The 21,315-nt window shown below is 37.8% G+C and overlaps 1 protein-coding gene across 1 annotated transcript in view; it reads right to left on the minus strand.

Moving 5' to 3' along the window:
- Positions 1 to 21,315, minus strand: part of Ccdc178 (coiled-coil domain containing 178) — a 331,929-nt gene that overhangs the window by 24,813 nt on the left and 285,801 nt on the right. Inside the window, exon 17 of the mRNA XM_038331445.1 lies at positions 9,193 to 9,327. Within this exon, the coding sequence (XP_038187373.1) occupies positions 9,193 to 9,327 (135 nt within the window). The remainder of the gene's footprint in view (positions 1 to 9,192; positions 9,328 to 21,315) is intronic.

The following is a 21,315-nucleotide window of genomic DNA, read 5'->3' on the forward strand; positions in this document are numbered from 1 at the left end:
CCACTTTGGATAATTTTTTCTTCTTTTTAAAACACAGAATATCTCACTGGCCTGAAAGTTACTAATGTCTGTCTCTCCAACTCTGGGGAGTAGAAGTGTGGCCTGGCTCCTCCCACTGACCCTTCCCCCCATATGGAGTCTGGGCACTAAACTCTGGTCTGCCATGCTTGTATGGCAAGCTCTTCACCGACAAGGTCATCTCACTGGCTGGGTCCTGATGGTACTAACCTAGGAATCAATCTACAGCCCCACTGCTTACCTCTGCAAAACTCAAACGGGTTATTCAGAGAATTTGTCAGAACCCTCAGTTCTACACAGAAAAGGAGCTTTAAAATAGTACGTCTATTTGAAATACTTATTTACAAAAACTCTAATGGGAAAACCTTGCAGTTTAAGGGATACAGGCGTGATGTCAGGACTGTGAGGCACCTGGTCACCTGCTTGTGCAGCCTGGAAGTGGAGTAATGGGTGCTGGTGCTCCTTTCACTTCCAGCCTTTATCCAGCTCAGGCCTCTAGCTTAGGCGATGGTGCAGCCAATTATTAGGGTGGGTGCTCTCACCTTCATTGCCATAGTCTAGACATTCTGTCATGAATGTGTCTCTACAGCACTCCTAATCCTGTCAAGTTTACAATGGAGATTAACCATCACAGTCAGACATATTTTGTCAAACATTCTCTAATTTATCTCCTCTTACATTGATGGACGTTTACATTATGTTCGTATTGTTTTTAACCATCAGTAACGGTACTGTTAAGAACAAACTCAGAATATACTTTTTTGTGGAAAACTGAAGGCATTGCCCTAGTAAAAATTTAAATAGAAGGATGCACAGTTTGCATTTTGGTAACGGAAAAAAATGAAATTCTTGATAAAATATGAAAGTTTACTTCTCTGAACCTTTATCACCACTTGTCAATATCTCTTCAAAATGGTGAAGGTTTTCAGATTGAAAAGGAGTATTTTTGATTTTTAGCCATTTTTTAAATAAAAGAAAACATTTATTTGGGGTGGCTAATAGTTTTAGAAGTTTAGCTCATTATCATCACTGAGGGTCATGGTAGCATGCAGACGTGGTGCTGGAGAAGGAACTGAGAGTTCTACATCTTGATCTGCAGGTGACAGGGGTATACTGTGTGACACACTGAGCACAGCCTGAGCAAAGGAAACCTGAAAGCCCGCCCCTGTAGTGACACACTTCCTCCAACAAGGCCACACCTATTCCAACACAGCCACACCTCCTAACAGTGCCACTCTTTTTGGGGACCATTTTCTTTCAAACCAACACATTCTGTTCCCTGACCCCCAAAGGTTTGTAGCCATATAATAATGCAAAAATGCATTCAGTCCAACTCAAAAATCTCCATAGTCTGTTATCACACTCTCAAACTTATTTAAAAGTCTAAAGTTCAAAATCTCTTCTGAGATTCATGCAATCTCTTAACTGTAATCCCCTGTAAAGTCAAAATAAAGCAAATCACATACTTCCAGCATATAATTGCTGAGGAAATACTGGACCAAAGCAAGACCAAAAACCAGCTGGGCAAATTCCAAAGTCTGATCTCAAAATGCTCTTCAGATCTCGAACTCCTTTCAGCTTTATTGACTGCAACACACTTTTTTCTCTTGGATGGTTCCACTCCCTGTTAGCAGCTCTGGTGGGCAGGTCCCATGGCTTGGGTATTTCCAACATTTTGGAGTCTCCAAAGCAATCCAGGCCTCATCTTCATAATTTTTCGCAATGGCCTCTCTAGCCCTGCAAGCAGGGACACCCCTGGCATAATGCCTGGTCTCAACAGCTTTTCTTAGCCACAGAGGGAGATTCCATATCCCATTTCTTCTGTTCTTTATTCCAGAACCACATGGCTGAAGCAGTCAAGTTCAGCTCTTTGTTGGGACTGAAATATGACCCTCTTGTTCAATTACATCTTCACCAGCTTTCTGTTTTCAATGGTTCCCTTCACTGTCTAAGCTTGGCTGTCCTGGAACTTGCTCTGTAGACCAGGTTGGCGAGATCTGTGTTCCTTTGTCTTCTGAGTACTGATTAAAGTTGTGTAATCAAATGCTTTTATATTGGGCATTTGCTTCACATATGCCATTTAGCAATGTCTTCTGAAATGTGCTCATTTTCCTATTGGGATATATATTTTGTGCTGGTTTAAATAAATCCTTTTTACTGCTAAGCCAACTCTCTAACTCCCTTATACATATTTTAAATGCTAATTATTCTATGACTTTAATTACTACAGGTAAAGTTTCCAGTACACTCACATGGCAGCTAAGAACCATATGTAATTTTAGATGTATATATATAAAATAAACAATTTCAAATAAGCATGATACATTATTTCATCTTTTATGCAGTTTGGAGATAGACCAACCAGTATTCTTTATCTTACAAAATACATTGTTTTGTATGTTTGGGGATTTACTTCATACCTCAGCTAGCAAGTGAATAATCTATGTTTAAATGTCCAAACACATGTGAGGTTTTCCCTGAGTTCTTAGAATCATTCTCATTTGTAAATAAAGTTTTATTGAGACACATAGGATACATTTATATAATATTGACCATGACCTCTCTCTACATAAAGGCAGAGATGATATAATTGTATTTCTGGTTTTACTGTTCAATGGAAGAAGTTTACCAATTATTGCATTATGTTTTTATAGGCCCTTTGCATCGATGGGTTCCTGTAATTTAATAAATATATCCTTTGATTTGTTTTGCTACAGAGTGGTATAAATTTTCAATGTCAACTCAACACATTTTGTTTTTCTTACAAAGTATCAAAGCTACTCTTGAGGACTTATTTATAATCACCTCAAGCCTCACTGAAAAATCTTGTTAGAATTTGAGTAGGATTTCATTAAACTTATGGACTTCTGAGCTGTCATTTCCTTTGCTTACTCTTAGGAGCTTTGTATTTCAGGTTGACATGCTAAATAACTTTTATTAGTTCTAATGCTTCCCGGTGGATACATGGTTCAGCAGTTAAGAACACTGGCTGCTGTTGCAGAATACCCAGGTTCAGTTCCCAGCACCAACATGACAGCTCACAACCATCTGAAACCTCACTTGTAATGAATCTGATACCCATTCCTGACCTCTGCAGGTACTAGATTTATATGTTCACTTATATACGTGAGGCAAAACACTCACACAGATAAAATAAAGATACAAATCTTAAAATATGCTAATGCTTATTCTTTCTCTTAGTAAGAGAAACATCATAATGACAATAATGATAGTTTTGGCTTTTTTATATAGTGTATCTATCTTATTTATTATTTTATAAAACATAAAGCTGAGGGAATTTTGCTATATGTTATTTTGTTGCTTTACTATTATATAAACATAGTTGTTCTTAATAATTACTGGTTAATGTACATTGAATAAAAAGTTCCTCCTTTCAACTATTGTTTGTATTAAATTACATGAATATATTTTCTGAAGTTGAATCCTTGCATTTTAAAACACGATATCATATTGTTTTTGAAGAAAGAATGTTAGTATTTTTTATTGATAGTAACAGTGACTTTGTCACTGAGAACTTTCCTTGTGTCACTTTCTGTTTTGTTCTCTAAGGTTACCTGGTAATCCTTTTAAAAAACATAATATTACAATATGTTATATATATGGATACAATGTAATGTACGACAGAAGAATATATATATATGTATATATATATATATATATTCTTTATGTATGCAAGGACCTAGTTCAGACTCAGGCAGACTTGCTGAATTTTGCTTCAGTCTTTGTGTGACCCAGTGAGCCCTGGTTAGTTGATTTTTGTGACTCTTGTTCCCCTTGGACTGTAAAGAAGTTTCAGCAGTTCAAGTTTAGGCTCACAACCAAAAACATGGAACTATTTTTGTAACCATATGTAACCATAATTACTAAAGAAGATGTCATGAATATAAAGATTGGGTGGTAGGAGGAGTTTGAGGTAAAGACAGAGAGGAGAGAAATGTTGTACTCATGCATAAAATTTTCAAAATATACTAAATAAAAATTATAGAATTCATAAATAATCCCTATTTTGATTGTGGATTCATTTATTTTTATTCGGATTACAACCACATGTTATTTTACATATCCTGAAGTTTGTTATTGATATGTTTTAATAGATTTTTTTATACATAAGAAACACAAATTTGAACACAATGCTTTTGTCTTAGTCTTTACTTCTTAGAATTAAAACAAAAATTTTATACTTTTTTGAGAATTTCACACATGGATACTACTATTAATTATATTTACATCATTTCCACCTTCCTTTTCTACTCCTTCAACTCCTCCTAAGTCCCTTTTATTTCTTCTCGAGTTCATAACCTGTTCTTCCATGATTATTGGTTCACATACACATTTATGAAAGCTACAGTGCCCATTAGTGTTGCTTGTATGTACACATGCTTAGGACTGCCCTCTCTCTCTCTCTCTCTCTCTCTCTCTCTCTCTCTCTCTCTCTCTCCCTCTCTCTGTCTCTCTCTCTCATCGACTGTTTGCAGCTGCTCATCAAGGTTGGGGTCTTGTGAGATTTAAATGTTTTTTGTTTGGATTCTATTTGCTTTAAATATATAATTTCTAAATAACATAGATTTTGCCTTCATGACTAAGTTGCAAATCTGTAGCTTCAAAATGCCTTGTGAAACTGTTTATAGTCATCCAATCATTAAATGTTTATCTATATTTTCCATTTTCTATACTTGTCCTTCCTTCTTACCTTTTGAATTATTCAAATTTTATGGTACTGCTTTCTCTCAGATAGCTTAGTGGTGATAACTATTTCTAGACTCAGAAAATATTCTTAAATTATTGTAGCTATATTAGAATATCATTTATATTACTACCTAAAATTGTCAAATAAGATTTTCTCAATTTGTCAACACTCAAGTGTAATACATCTATTCATATTTTAAATCTGTGATGCATGTGTTTTCACAATTTCTATTATTTCAAAAAGATTCCACTGAGATACTCTGTTATATCATGTAGCTAAGTGATTTTGGTCCCCCCTCTTTTTATCTCTGTGTGTATTTATATATATATATATATATATATATATATATATATATGTGTGTGTGTGTGTGTGTATGTGTGTGTGTGTATGTATATACATACATACACACATATATACATAAATATTATATATATATACATATAGTCTCTAAGATACATTATTTTGGGGCCATCAGAATTTCTGGAAAAAGAATTAGTGAACATTTCTATTTATGAATGTAAGATCATAGGCATTGAGAACTGGAAGGAAGGCTTAAAGCTTATCGTATTTAATTCTGATCAATTTAAAAACTCAAAATTATTCTGCTTATGGTGTTTTGAGAGTCATAATTAGTTTATGTTGAGAAAGATGAACAAGGAAGACATGATTTCAGTTTAAAAAAGCTGGCATACTGGTGGGTGAAGGGGTGTTGATATAACAGAATATGTGTGTGCAGAAGCCAAAGGGACATTGTAGGAAGAGCAGGTGCCCTGAACTGAGTTTCAAAACATTCATTCCCACTAAAAATCTGCAATATCTTCTTCCCTTTTACACCTGACTGTGTCTGCCTGGTTGGGTAAAGCAGTGCATGCTTGGCAGAAAATGTATTCCTATTGGGAGCAAAGCTGCTCGCTAATCTTTCCTACCCTTTGGTCCTGTTGCCGGCTTTGAGGGATCAACAAAGCATATGGTAAACTTGTACTTCAGTCCTTAGATGCTTACCTTTCAATCCAGTTTGCTCTGTGCTTTCCAATCCATGTTTCTCCCCCTCCTCCTTTTACCGATTCTCTCAACAGTGTTGATATAGCTCCTCAACTATGTTTTCTATGTTGAATAAACTACTGTACATGTATCAAGCCTAAGAAAAAATACGATGGAATTGATCCTTCCAGAAAAATGCACTCCTGCTTGTGTAGTCCGAGATCACATTTGCACGTGTTGGCTGCAGCTCTGTCTTTTGAGTGATTGATCAGTGCTCAGACTATGTGCTAAATGAGATGTGCAAGAGGTTTTACACGCCACTACAGGATCATGTGAATTAAAAACAAGAAAAAAAAGAACAAACTGCAGGAAAAATGAAAGGATGGGACTCAGTATTGTTTCTCACACATGCAGCCAGACTATGCAAAAGCGTGCCTACTTTGTCAAAAATATGGCCATAAACTTGAGACTTGCTCTTGTTTTGTAGATGTCCACTTTGAGTTCTATCAAAACTATGGCCAACCAATATAATTAGAGTTTTAAATGACAAGGCTACAAAGTCACAGATACCATTTCTTTATTCTGGTTATCATTAATCTTCCTGGCTTCTGCTTGGTCATATAATTCAAAAGCTTATTTGATCCTCCCAGTTTTCTACCAGGTACAGCTACAGCCATTGCCTGAAGATGAACCAAAGGTTGCCTTTTCTCTTTAGCATGTGCGTTGTGTTGTATTTATTTACCATCAATTAGTTTTTCAAAAGGTTCAGCAGATAAATTTTGTTCAGTAGTTCACTAGTATCTTACAGCATCATCTTCATAATCATTTAGAAATAGAGACCATTTAGATTCCCCGACATAACCAGAGTGAACCCTGAGATCAAGTAAATGGAAAGTAAATGCATGGGACATTAAGCGATGTTTGTCCTGTTGAATCCGATGTAATTTCCGACAGACAGAGGCTCCTCCACAGATGTACTAGGTGTCCATCATGGCTTGCTAGATGGACATAGATTCAACACTGTCAAATGTGGACAACTTAATATCATTCTCCTAAAATATCTGAGGGAGAATGCGGCTCTTGTCGCTGATATAGTAAGCACTGGGGATCCTAGAAACTTCTAGAAAGGAAGGTGCAATGGCAAGCAAGGAGAGTCAGCAACTGAAGTGTTAAAGTGCTGTGTAGAGAATAGAGCTGGTGACCAAGGTCAATGAAGGTTAGTGACCTGGCAGCAGCCAGTAGGGTTGGACTTGGAAGACTTTTATACACACTGAGTCAGGTGTTCCTTAAGGGGCAAGCAAGAAGTACATCTTAGAAGAAGGAAGGGTGTAAATAGGAGAAGGAGAAGGAACAGGAACAGACCAAAGGGGTAGCCATGGAGACTGCTGAGATTGGGAAGGCTGGTAAGAAGGGGGTCCTGGAGAGTGGCATCTACCACATTATCTGGTTTAAGTCTGATATGCACAGGATGATCATACAATTCCTTGGCATATGTTTGTGGCATGATTTTAGACGTTGTAGCTTCATTTTTAAGGAAAGTTTGTGTTCAAACATTCTAAAATGAAGGCATCTATTGTAGAGAAAAATAATGCAGCCACTATCCCCACTCCTTCCCAAATACACTAAATCAAAGCCAAGCTCCCTGCCGTGTCTCTAGATACCACCTGAGTTTCCTTCCTTGTCCCAAGCTATCCCTTCACTTCCAAATTACTTATTGGCACAAACACAGACAACCGAGAGTCAGTGTCCTCAAAAACCAGAAGGGTGCGTTTCCAGTACTAAATAAGAACAAAGATTGTTTGAAGGTTATGGGTAAGCACTCATCTTTCAGATATTCAAATGACATTGTCAGTCTTTGTAAACATCATAATTCACAGTGAGAATTTGCAATTTGTAGGATTTATAAGAACATAAATATTTAGGGAGAAATTTGGGATTTCTCTACAACACTAAGTCATTATTGGAACACCCCTAAGCCATCAGAACCTGGGGAGAGAAGCACAATGAGCATGTTTTATTTATTTCAAATGATATTCATTTATTTAGTTTCTACCTCTCTCTTAATATGCTGTATGTTAAAGGATTTCTTTTTGAAATGAAAACAAATGCTTCTGAATTCTAAACCAATGCAACAGCCCTTTGCATGTGAATTTCCATTAAGCTTTTCTGTACCTAACAACACTTTAATTTCTTCTACTTTATTTCAGGTTTTCTATAACTCATTCTTAATCGAACCAGTATGGAAAGCACGCATGTTACTCACAGGGCAATGCTAGAAACAGATACCAGGAAAAAGGGAATTTGAAATTGCTTAATAATTGTGGAAATTCCTTGAAAAATATTTTTTTCTTGTAGTCAAAGCAGCATAAAGCACATGTGTTTGGGTCCAGTGTTTGTCACTGACCATGTCCCTTCCTGACGACCATGGTTCTAAGGACCACAGTGCTGCTCTGTGTTAAATGGGACAGGTCATCTTGTGTTCTTTTGTTTTTTCTTAAAATAAAATAGCATGTGTTTGCCTTTGGGACGCCATGTTTAACACACTTTATGACATCTCAAATGGCAAAGCATTGGCTTGGAACAACCTCTAGTAACATCCCTACCAAAGTCTTCACATGACCAGCAGGGGTTTCTTAAGCCTTGCAGACTAGTAAAAAACCAGTGGGTCATTAAATGCTTTTCCAGATTCAGACACAAGCAGCGAAATGTCACATGTATCTGGAAGTGCAGTCACTTTCTAGGACCAATTGTCACAGTTTTCAAATAGAGTCACTGCCATATACACTTAGAAGTGTGAACCAAATAGAAGGAAAACGACACCAGGTAGACAGGACAAACACAAGACCCATCCTTTCAACAAAGCACACTTGGCACTGAAGTATTTCCAGAAAATCACGATGAACATTTTTGAAAGCAAAACGGTGTTGGAAAAGCACTTAGTGTGCAGGCATGAGGGCCTGAGTTTGGGTCCCCAGCATTTACATAAAAAATTCTTGGTATAACACAATAATAGCGTGTGCCTAAAACATTGTTCTTGCGGCAGGGGGGCACCAGGAGAATACAAGCCAGTTTCTCCCAGACAGCGCTCCAGATGGCGTTTCAGTGAGAGATTCTGTCTCAAAAAGGGCGGAGAATGATTGAAGAAGACACACTGTGTGGAGTGACCCCCTCCCCCAGCATGGCAGAATGGGGCTCACAAAGCTTGGAGGCTAGCAAACACAGTTTTAATAGCATGTATGTGTAAAAACTCTCTCTAAGGTTTGAGATAAGTCAGTCCCATCTCCCTATTCCCTCCAAGTATGCATGGCATGTGGTATGTGTTTTCACTTGCTGAATTCATCCTTCATGCGGCCCTAGTCTATCAAAGAGGTTAAAAATTTATAAAACTCTGATGGGATATGATTTCAATGCTTCATCACACACCCCATCATTTGCTTTCCAATCTAGATCAGAATAATCTCGCTTCTTTCGCCGCAGTCACCTACCTGCACCGCTAATATTTTCTGAATGCTGTCCTGGGATTCCCCCTGGAACTTGGCCAGCCGGTTCTGGTTAAAAAGGATCACCAGTCTGAAGTATTCTTGCCATTGCTTGTCCAGCTTTTCTTGCAGCTGACAGAGCTAAAGGCGACAGGGAGGGGAAAAAAACACAAGTCAGGGGAGGAGAGGAAATTAATGGCACTGTTCAAGAAGAAGGATGGGGGGAAATATAGAAAGCAGCCAATGGCCCGTTCCGCACTGTACGGACCTGACAGGAATTTCACAGTCTCTTGTCTTTGCAGCCCACTCATGCGCACTCGTCAGAGACCAGTCACATCTGGCCGCCAGGATGGGGGGTTAATTTTCTCTAAATGCCTCAGCAGTTTTGTTCTAGCTGGAGCAAACTCTGTGACTGCAAAGCTGATGAGTAAAATATTTCTACTTCACCCAGTTTAACTCAAAACCGATAGCCTCAGGACATATTGAACCTTTCTGTTTGGAAAAAAAAAAAAAAAAAAAAAAACCAAAACCTTTTGACGCTCTTTTGAACGGCACATCAGGTCAAACCGAAGTTTAAAAAACGCAGCCTGAAGACTTTGATGGACATCGCTGCATCTTTTTGACACTCCTAAAGCTTCCTATGGCTGGCGATGTGCGTGTCGGAGCGTGACAAAACCAAGGAGAATTAACTTTGCCATCAACTGCGGAGGAGAGGAGAAAAAGCAGGGAGGGGATTTCCAGCTAGGACTCCCAATTAATCTGCCTCCCTCTGATCACATGGCAGGGAATCATGTCAACATTAAAGTATAAAAGATGCAATGTTTAGAAGTGGCACTTTTAACTTAGGAACTGCAGAAAGAGGCAGAATTTTCTTACAGGTTCTATCATACAGGGGAGTTTAATATAAAAACTATCAACAGCTTGTATTAGAGAGTCAACAGTTTTGCAAAGACCAGGAACTCTTTCCTTTCAACAACTGGCATTCTGTAAGAATTACTGTGATAAGTCTATATTGTAAAGGGATAAATTTAACAAAATTAACAAAAAACTCCATTTACAAAAGGCCTAAATAGTCACATGTTATAGCTTGCCCATGAAAACTAATTTGGGGTTTGAGCATGAAAAACCCCTTAGTGTGCTTTGCAAAATGGAAAGAAACAAATTTATAACAAACTCCAAATTCATGTGAATATGTCTTCACACCTACAGTAAAGCATGTCAAAATACGGTTGTTAGGGGAACAGAGGTACATGAATGAGATGCTGGGTAAAACATCCAACAAACTACGCCTGAATTTTAGAAACCTTTGTTATGTATAGTCACTAAATTTTTTAGATAAAATGATTTTGAATTCCCAGTGTTGTCTGTGTGTTTTTATTCTCGAAAATCTCCTTAGGCTTCGCCACCCCTCCCCCACACACATGTAGGCTCCGTTCACAGAAAAACGAAGGCACTACTATGGGTTATTTTGCCAATTCAACACAAAAATATCTGTTAAACATGTTTGTACTTAGTTGATGATGAACTATGCAATTCAGAATAAATTGGGGGAAATTTTAGATTATTCAGACTACCAAAGTAAAGTCAGCAAACAAAAGATTACCATTTCTTTGGAAAAGAAGTTCAGTGTCATATGTCTCGAAAATTTGCTTTTTTTGCAACACAAGCCAAATCAGGTAATTAATGGCAGGTGGTGACCTGTATGCTGATACACTCATTGCCGCATGTAGAAATATTAGTTTTCATTTGCTATGTGCACAAGTACATGGATGGTCCCAGTAACACTATCACAACTGTGGCGAGGACAGGGGGAGGATATGGGATTGGAGCTGTGCAGGATAGGTAGAAGTTAGCCTTGACCCTGTGTCATCCAAGATATGCATCAATGACTTTAACAGCTTGTCAATTTGTATTGACAACAATGTACGAGAGAGATCTGTATTTAAATGATCAATGACTTTGGTCTGAAACTGGACAAGGCTACAGAGTCTGCCCGGGAGAATTTATTGGACCTGAGTAAAGAGAAAGGAAGAGACGACAAAGCTCTGAAGAGGTATTTAACACAACCTGAAAACTTTGTGACACCATACTTGGTCTTCAAGTAAAATGCCATCTGTCAGACACGATAGTTTGTTTTTGAAAGGCAAAATCTTGGGGGGGAAAAGGTAGAAAATATCTTACTTGTTTATAAACTAAAATTATCAGGAAATTATCTTTGATTATTGAGTAACTCATCCTTGAATATTATACCTAGAAAATATATTAAAATACACTGATGTGTAGTTCTGTATATTCTGGTTCAATATGCTAGAGGCTTAGATAAATATTCTCAATAAAGTAGCGATATAATAACAATAAATAAATGCAACTTGTTAATCAAAGCTTATCTATAAATAGATTTTGGGGGATAGAGGCTCTGAAGAGATTTAACAAATTTTTCTTTACAAAAATAATCCTTTGATTTTCTTAGTTCCTTCCTGCCAGTAGATCATAGGTTACTGTTGTCTGCTGGAGGCTCCTTCACATAGTCTCTTTGCCTGCCTACTGTCCAGAAGTCAGCATTTTAAAGAGTTTACCTATTTTTAGCTTAAAGCTTATATTCCAAACCATGATGTCATCATGATTCGAATCTAAGCACTTCCCCCTTTTTGCCTTTAACATTAGTTGTGGTTTCTGGTTAAGCATTGTGAAGATTTCTACAAGCAAGCTAAGTGCTGCAGATCTGAGCCTCAAATTGTCTTGGAAAGTGGTGTGCTCTGAAATGAGTATTTGTTTACACTCGTCAGATGTTAACAGAAAGTGAATTATCAACTTTGCACACGTATCTCATGTTTCCATCAAGTTGTGTACTTATATGTTGATCCACCAGATTATTGAAATATGAAATTTTCAAGGCAAAAGCAAGTGGAAGCCTATCCCATTTAAACATAGAATAAGTTGTACACAGTCAGGACTAAGCCTGAAATAACTGTTCTTGTTTGGGTGTGCCTCTTTTGTTCCCATTAGGTAGCATTAGATATCTCACTGAAAGGCTTGGCAGTAGATGACACGCCAAGCATAGATCATGCCTTACTTTTGATCCCTGATGCCACCAAACAATATCAAACTCCACAGATTGGGAAAATAAGCTAATATATTGTTTTTTTTTATTTTTCTTTCTGGATAATATTTTCTGTGTGAAGGATGTGATTATCTGGGAGCTGGCTTAGCACACAGAAGACCTTATTTTCCCATGAGATGCCATGGCACTTGGAGACAGCTCCATGGATAAGACCTGCTTGCCACAGGGAATAATGTGATAAAATATTATATGAGCCAGATATAAGACAAAGATGGGCAATGCAGTTTGCACAGGGATAATTTTGCTATGTTAAAGTTAAAGCCTTCTTTTTTTTTGTTTAAACAGAAAAAGGGGGAAATGATGTGGAAGTATCTTCTGTTTGTGTTGATTTCATTGGTTAATAAAGAAACTGCCTTGGCCCATTTGATAGGCCAGCCCTTAGGTGGGTGGAGTAGACAAAACAGAATGCTGGAGGAAGAGGGAAATGAGGCAATCGTCATGCCTCTCCTCTCTGGGACAGTCACCATGAAGCCAGCCACCAGGTCAGACATGCTGAATCTTTCCCAGTAAGCCACCACCTTGTGGTGCTACACAGATTATGAGACATGGGTTAAGCAAGATGTGAGATTTAGCCAATAAGAGGCTGGAACTAATGGGCCAGGCAGTGTTTAAATGAATACAATTTGTGTGTTGTTATTTCTGGGGCTAAGCTAGCTAGGTGGGAGCCGGGCAGGATGAAAAGCAGGCCTGCCTGCAGCTCTTTACTACACAGGGAGGAATTCCTGGGTTTGTGTTAGTACCATGGCTGGATGGTAGTGCTTCTCAGGCACATAAGCCAACTGAGGAGAATCAACTGGGCACTAATCTATTTCTTTTTATTTGTCTGTATTCTTGCTCGAAACTACCACAATGACCTTACATCTATCAAGATGTGAGCCCAGACTAGTATCCCTCAAGTAGAGAAGGTCATTAAGAATCAACCCAGAAAGAAAAACACCTCAACATTTTTGAAGTTTGAGGAAATTTTGCAACTACCAGTCCTTGGTAGACAGAAAGAAGAAAGAATGGAAAGTTTTTGAAAAGAAGTTTTCTTTCTTTGCAACAGACAGGAACCACTACAGAAAATCACAACCAATCAAAATGTAGAGTTAATTGTAGGGCCTAGTACGAGTATGTACATACATACACTCCCAAACCTAGGACTCAGGGGACATTGTGAGAGAGGAGGCACTAAGACTGTAAAAGCCAGAGGACCAGGGAGTGTGATGTGAGACTGTGCCTCCTAGTAGCATCAGAATGCACACCCATAAAGTTTCACTAGCATGACTGCCCTAAGGTAGATGAACAATGACAAGAGGAACAGACATGCCAAACTGGATGAAGGAAATTTCACAGTTCTCAACCAGACCCAGGAACTGTAGACAACTGACAAAAGCTGGAAGCAGGAGAGGTGGCCTTCCTCAGGGAGGAGCACATCAATTTGTTGTCCTGTGTCAAGTGGTCAGTTCTGAAGCCATACATAAAAGGAACATTGTATACACCGAGATTATATCTAGGAACATCTATGTATATAAATGCATGCATGCAATAACTTCTTTAGTAAAAGAAGGAACTATGACTTTGAAAGAAAGCTGGGAATAGTCAATGAGATGGTTTGGAGAGAGGAAGGAGAAAAAAGAAATGGTATAATTATAATCCCCAAAATTTTATAGCAAATTAGACCCTTAACCTAGACAGCTGCTGCCTTCAGATTACTGCCCTGCTTGAGTTCCTGTCTTGACTTCCTTCTATGATGAACAGTGATATGATCGTATAAGCCAAAAAACCCTGTACTCCCCAGTTTACTTTTGGTCATGGTAATTCATCACAGCAATAGTAACCTAAACTGTGATGAATTGGTACCAGAATTGTGCTACTAATCATGTTTTTAGAAGGGTTGTGGAAAGATTTTGGAACTTTGGACGAGAAAGTCCAGAGCTGAGAGCTCCAAAGGTTGTTCTGTAGCAGGTTGGAGGATACTAATATTGAGAACAGTACAGAAAATAAAGTCCCAGCTTGTGAAATTTAAGAGGGAAACAAAGACTCTACCAGGCCATTTGTGTAAAGAATATGTGGTTCTGGGTTCTGGTTATTTAACAAGAGGCCAGCACCACTGAAGTTAAACCTTTGTTTTACTGGGAAAATTGACGCTGGTCAGCTGGAGCTGAGAAATTAGTAGTAATTAATAAGAGACCAACATCATTTGGGTGGAATCTGCTGGGAAGTGTTTCCTGAGAGCACACATAAGCTATGATCAAGAGGAAGCTAATGTCGTACCTTGTGCTGGTAGCCCACATTGGTAGTGTAAAATTTATTCAGGTTTTGAAGGCATGAAGGGGTCATGGAGAAAAGCTGAGGCTTAGCACTATAAAGAGAGCCCATAAAAGGTTATTGGTGAAAGTGTAGTCCAGTTGCAGAAGACCCCAGAATTTTGGAGATGCTAATACCATGGCATGGCCACCTAGGGCAGAGGAGTGGTGGAGTGGAGCCAGCCAGAGCCTAGAAGATAAGTTGTGTGTGCTTCAAAGGACAGATCCAGAGAAGTGACCCAATCCCCTTGAAGGAGTCCAGATGATCATATGTGAATCCCAGATAATTTGGCATAGTTTTGCCTATGCTTTTGGAGTTTAGTTTTGCTTTGTTGAGAGTATTACTCTACCCTGGTTCTTCTCTCTTGAAGTAAGAAAGTATTTAATTTATTTTTTGTTTGATAGGAACTCACAGTTGAGAGACTTTGAATTTTCAAAGACTGGCTATTTTAAAGAGAGTGAATTTTAGTTGTATGAGTTTTTAATGATTGTGGGCTTTTAAAAAATGGAGTATTTCTTATTGTGATGTTTCTGTTAATGTAATACCTTGGGCTTGAATAGTAAAGAAAAAGTTGTGGCTTATGTGTTTGTGTGTCAAGCTGATATGGGTTCTGTTGTGCTGATTAGTTTTACATCACCTTGACGCAAACAAGAGTCATTGGAAAGGTGGAAGCCTCAACTGAGAAAATTCTCTCAATAATACCTCAATAAGACTGGGCTGTAGGCAAGCCCGTAGAACAGCTTATTAATTAGTGATTGAAAGAAGACTGACAAAGTCATGAGGAGCAAGCCAGTAAGCAAAATTTCTCCACAGCCTTTATATAGACTCCCGCCAATAGGTTCCTGCCCTGCTGGAGTTCCTGTCCTGGCTTTCTCCTCATGAACAGTGATGTGGGAAAGTAAGTCAAATAAATGAACCCTTTCCTTCCCAGTTTGCTGTTGGCTGTGTTTCATCACAGCAATAATAGCTCACACTAAGACAGACATGTTCATCTTTGTTGGTAGGCAATAGATCAATATGCTCCAAAGTCACCAGTGGTAAACATCCAGGAAGCTGTGCAGATTTGTGTGTAGTTTCCTACAAAGACTGTGGGGATCAACTTGCCATTTTGTGCAAAAGTTGATGATATTATACAAGTTCTAGATCAGAATTCTCAGTGTTGTTCTCAGACCCTCTGTATCAGCATGAGCTCAGCTTCTAGAAATATAGCTGCACTGATTGACAGAAGTAGGCGCCCTGGCACTCAGCATCAGGGTTTTCCATAGACTGGTTGGTGTAGTGACACTTCACAGTTTCTGTTCTGAAAAAAAAAGTCAGCATATCCTTTCAAGGAACAGCAGCAGCAGCAGCAACAACAACAACAACAACAAAACAAAACACAAAAACCAAACCAAATAAAACTAAATCAAACCAAACCAAAATAAAACCAATGGCTTCAAACAGTGGAAATCTGAAACAACCTAGTTATCTGCCACCAGAGTCATGAAGGACTGACTAAGGTATGACTATAGCCCAAAGCTCACTAGATTTTAAAATGAAATAAATAAGCAAGACTTTTAAATGCATGTGTAGCACAGTACTATAGAAAGTTTACAAACTGAAAAATACTGCTGTGTATATGAAGTACCTTGACTGTTACTTCTGACAGCATTACGGTGAGAGCAGGACAGCAGAGCTGAGGGAAGGCTGCTGGCCAAATCTGAGATCGCAGGGGGCTCACATTAGGAAGCACAGGTGGAGAGAGAGGCGAGCCTTGCATTCATCCAAACATGCAAACCCATTGTCTGCACATACAGTGATACAGGCACACTATTTACATATGCCTTCCTCACTATTTACATATGCCCTTAACTTATCGTGTACTGAATTTTTTTTTTTTAACACATAAGAAACATTAGTTAAGCTGATGTTTCAGTGAGGAGGCCCCCGCCATTTTCTGTGGCTTGAAGTCATTTACTATGGAGAATATATTGTAATTTGGCTTTCAAAACAGTATCCTATTACACATGACCATCTGCTGACTTAGAAACCCGGATTGGTTTTGTAGAAAAAGATTTTAGTCATGTTTCTGTGCGATTTGATCTTACCTACAATAAAAGAATTATCCAAAATATTTAATGAATTTTATTATTACAGAAATAATTACTACTTTTAGATGTTTCAGACTTGTTTAGTATTTTAAGATATTTATCTCTATTCCAGGCTGTATCATTAGTATAGTTTTTAATTTATAATTTATCTCACAAAATTAAAGACCAACCTAAGATTTTTAATTTCCTAGTCTTAAAAGGCAAAAGCAGAGTTCAGATATCAAAATTCATCTTCATAAACATAAGCCTTTGTAATCTTGTGAGTAAATTGTATGTTATCGGGTTGCGATAGTAAACGGCTAAGACATTTTTATTTAAAATTTTCTTCAATTGTCTGTGGAATATGGAATATAAATATCATTGAAACCATGCTTTAGATAAAATTAAATGATTTTTAGAGACATATGGTGCCAAAAATTAACTCTCCAAAGCACATAACTCAACTGGCTTTTGCAATTTAAGAATACTGGGGAAAAAAAAGAAGGGACATTTTGAGGAGATAAGAAGTGTCCTTTTAATGAACTTCTGCTTTTAAGAATCAGACATAACAAGAGACTTTTCAATTAAAATACAAATACCATATGTGACTTATTTGAACAATGAACTGTGATCGCATTTCCCCAAAACAAAGACAAGCCAGCACAGAACAAAACAAAACAAACAGAAAAATAAAACAGAAGACCCTACGTGCAGGGTTCATTCTAACTGGAGGGCAAGGGTCAAGGTCAGCCTTTGATCTACATTTTACCGAGTAATGATTTGTCAGTCACTGGTGTAATGAACATATAGTTGATCAAGATGACTATATAGGAAATGTGTTCTTCAAAATTATACATTTTTTGTGGAAAAGTAAGTTTGTAAGAACAAGGAGATAGATTAAAAGACCACAAAACATCCATACACTAAAGAGTCAAAAGTGCTAAGATATGTATATGTGTATATATGCATGTATACATGTATGTTTATGTTCATTAAAGCTTATACATTTATATATTACATATTAAAGTATATGTGTTCATATATGATATTATATTGTATATATAATTTTAGCACTTATTAACAGCACAGGTAAATTTGCAATTAATGAGAAGTATTTGTTTACTAAAAGATATATTATTAAAATTTGAAGCTCTTTATGCTGAAGAGTGACAGAATATATTAAAAATATTTGTCTTCCATAATTAGACCATTATGTTTATAATTATGTGTTATTAGTGCAGGGGCCTTTGTATAGACAGCAAAAACGCTGCAGTTCATAACATATAGCAATCCTAGATCCAGGCTCAGATGTTTCATGCAGGCCTATGGGCACTGTGTAGCATGATGCCATTCATAATGCAAAGCACATGTGTTGTTTTCAGAATCAAGGCTGCAGAAACATCACAGGCCCCTGGTGCTTCTGATCAGATTTAATAGTTATCACTGTTCGTTCAGGTTTTCCGGACACTCCATCTGGTTTGAGACCCCATGTGAGGTTGTGGCCCGCTGTCTCGGAAGTGCTGATGTAAATGATGGACTTTGTCTGATTATTAAAAAGAGGACTCACCCGTCGACTCTAACCCATGTGCTGACAGACTCTGGGTTTCTGATAATGCAACACTGTTCACAGATACCATGGAAAGGGGTTCATGGACATTTTTATACTTTTTCTTTCAATTTTTCTTTGGCTCTAAAGTGTTCCAATGAATTCCAAGGCTATTAAAAGGGCACCAGGGTAGAAATGGGAGTAGTGATTCTGCAGCGATAGTGATTGGCGCTTGTTAGGGGTGCACATTTTCTGAAGGACACACTTATATGCACGAATCAACACAGCTCTGGCACCAGCAAGCTTCAACGTTCATCCAAAGTCCTTCAGGGAGCTTGTGAACTTGGTGAGTATAAAGTTGGCGGTCTTAGTGGAAATATTAAGAAGGATATTTACATTGGAGAAAATAAAATTATTTCAGATCATCTACTTATACTTCTTACTTATAAACACAGTGAAGCATCTCCTCCCATTGCAGAAGCACGTTCTGAGTTCAACATACTTGGTAAAGAAAGTATGCTACCTCCTTTACATCCATACCTTACGGAATCCGCAAAACATCATTGAAAGGTTTGAAAAGATATGATCAAGGCCATTTGGGAGAGAGACCAGTATGTTCCTCCACAACAGAAAAATAACTTCAGTAGTAAATAAATGATATGGATATATTTTAGATTTAGATAGACGGTAGACAATAGGAAGGTAAAGGTAGTTACTTATTTGCACTAGACTATTAAAGTTGTGGTTATAATTCCAACCTTCTTGTTAAAAGCTTTTACACACTGAAGCATATTGCTTTTTATCAATCCCTGACAGATAAATAAAACTGATAAGTGAAGATATGTGCATGCAATTTTAATTCAGCAGAGAACTGTGATGTGCAGCTCTCAGGCAAATCACATAAACCTCCTTTTTTTTTGTAATAACCCAAACAATGGCAATTACAAACTGCTCCACAGAATTTTTTTTTTTGGCAAGATAGGAATGACAGGTATACAAAATCATGTTAATACTGATCTTTTTATAGTTTCCTTACCAAGCTCTGTATATATGATGCATGAATCTCAGAAATTGATGAGATATTTATTTTCATACCTGTTCCACAAGCTGGTGTGAATATTGCCAAGCTTATGCCTAGAAAGATCTGTTGTTATCTGCATATGTTTCTTAAATGCATTTTCAAATCTGTAGCTGGTTTCTATATTAATGAGTACAGAATTATTCTGTTGTTTAAACTGTATAGAGTCCAATACATCTCAAAATGCTTTTCATAAGACCTCTGTTACCATATAAATTCTGATAGTACAACAGGAAAAGAGATTATTTGTGATAAATGCAACTAAGTCTCATATCAAATAGCTAATAGTATTTTTTATCCCTTTGTACAAATATAGACATGTATTTATTTTATGTAATTTATATTTCATCAAAGAAACAAGAGTTTATTATCACCTTGGAGAGGCAAGAGCAAAGGCAGGAGCTTAGAGCAGCTGGCCTACAGTGTCTATACCCAGGGAGGAGACAGGTGAGACACACAGCATCTGTATATGCTTTCAGAGTAAGCTTACTTCGTTTTGGCAGAAATTTAACCAAAAGAAGTCATTAATAGCTCAGATATTTAATTTTATGTTCAAATCTCACGAATGGTTCCAAAAGAAGTGAATATTATTTCTATTATTATTATTTGTAATTTTTAAAGAGATGTTAAACCGATTATAAGAATTTAAATCTACATAACAACTATTTTAAACATAGCAACATTGTCTAAATTAGCTCTTGTCTAAAGACTCGTTGTGGGTGGAGTTACATGAAGTCTAAGCATGGAAGATTATACTGTCACTGCCTTAAGGATGAACAGCATCCATGTTCTTGCCTAGATGTCAGTCATTTACCCCCACAACTAAGCTCTCGTGGTTTAAATCATACCTAAAATTTTTTCTAAGATGGTTCTTAGGGAGGCCATGTTTGAGTTGTGGGTGACAGTTTTCTTTGATGATTTTCCTTCTTCTGACACCCACTTGTTTTGATGCAAATAAGTGAAGGGAATACCTAAAGAGACACATTTCCCTAAAGCCGATTCCTGAGGAAAACACTGTATCACACAAGTAGAGCACACATGAGTATGTACTGGATTGGCAAGCGGAAAGCTAGCATGGTTTCATTTTAAGGATATTAAATACCATTAAAATTCATCTAGAAGGTTTTTTTTTTATTTTACATGTAAGTCAAACACATTATGATTTGTTTTAATGCATTTATTAAACACTTAACAGCAACGGAAATGAAAATGTGAGAGACAACCTGGAATGTGGCAGCGCCTGGTAGAGAAACCACTGTGGAAAGTACGGGGTTAGAACCCGGTCACCTGCACTTACAATGAGGAAGCTTTATTTCCATCTCAGCTCCAATTACTGACCTAGAAGAACTGAGAAGACAAGGTGTGAAGCAGTGAACACATGATAAATGCCCCAAGTCTGGGGATCTGTAGCTCTGTCGGAACCACAGCATGACAACTGAATCCAGGCTCCAGCAAATGATGCCAAAGGTATTGATGATAAACTCATAGTGCCTTTCACATGCATGCCACCGCTCTCACTCTTTGGGAAAGATTATAAACCAAATTTCAAAAGGCCAATGGTGCCAATGGCTAATATACGAGGACTATGCTAACCCACTGGAAACCACTGATGCTCTGCCATATTCTAGAAGTTGCTGACAGGAATAGTGGAGGGATTGTTGGATACCTGAAAGATAGATTTAGGTTCTTCTATGTTATGTGCCTTTTGGTAACAGGGTCATCTGAACAAAAGTGACAGCGAGGAATGGAGCTGTCTGAAAGACGCATGGCTGTCAGATACTCTGAGTTCTCCATTGGGCATGGGCAACACCTTTCCTTCTCTTTCCTTTATAACATCAGCTCTTTTCACGCAGGTGACTCCTACCATTGTGATGAAATGGTTGCAAAACGCCCATGGCATCTGCTAGTCTCTAGGAGGAATCTCTTTCTTGGCTGTGTTAGTGTCCCACTACCATTCCCTCTTTTCAGTAGCTTGTGCTACATCTCCTTAGCGGCCATGAAACCCCAGTGATTCCCAAGGTTCTAC

The sequence above is a fragment of the Arvicola amphibius genome, chromosome 5 (genome assembly GCF_903992535.2).
Source record: "Arvicola amphibius chromosome 5, mArvAmp1.2, whole genome shotgun sequence".
NCBI lineage: Eukaryota > Metazoa > Chordata > Mammalia > Rodentia > Cricetidae > Arvicola > Arvicola amphibius.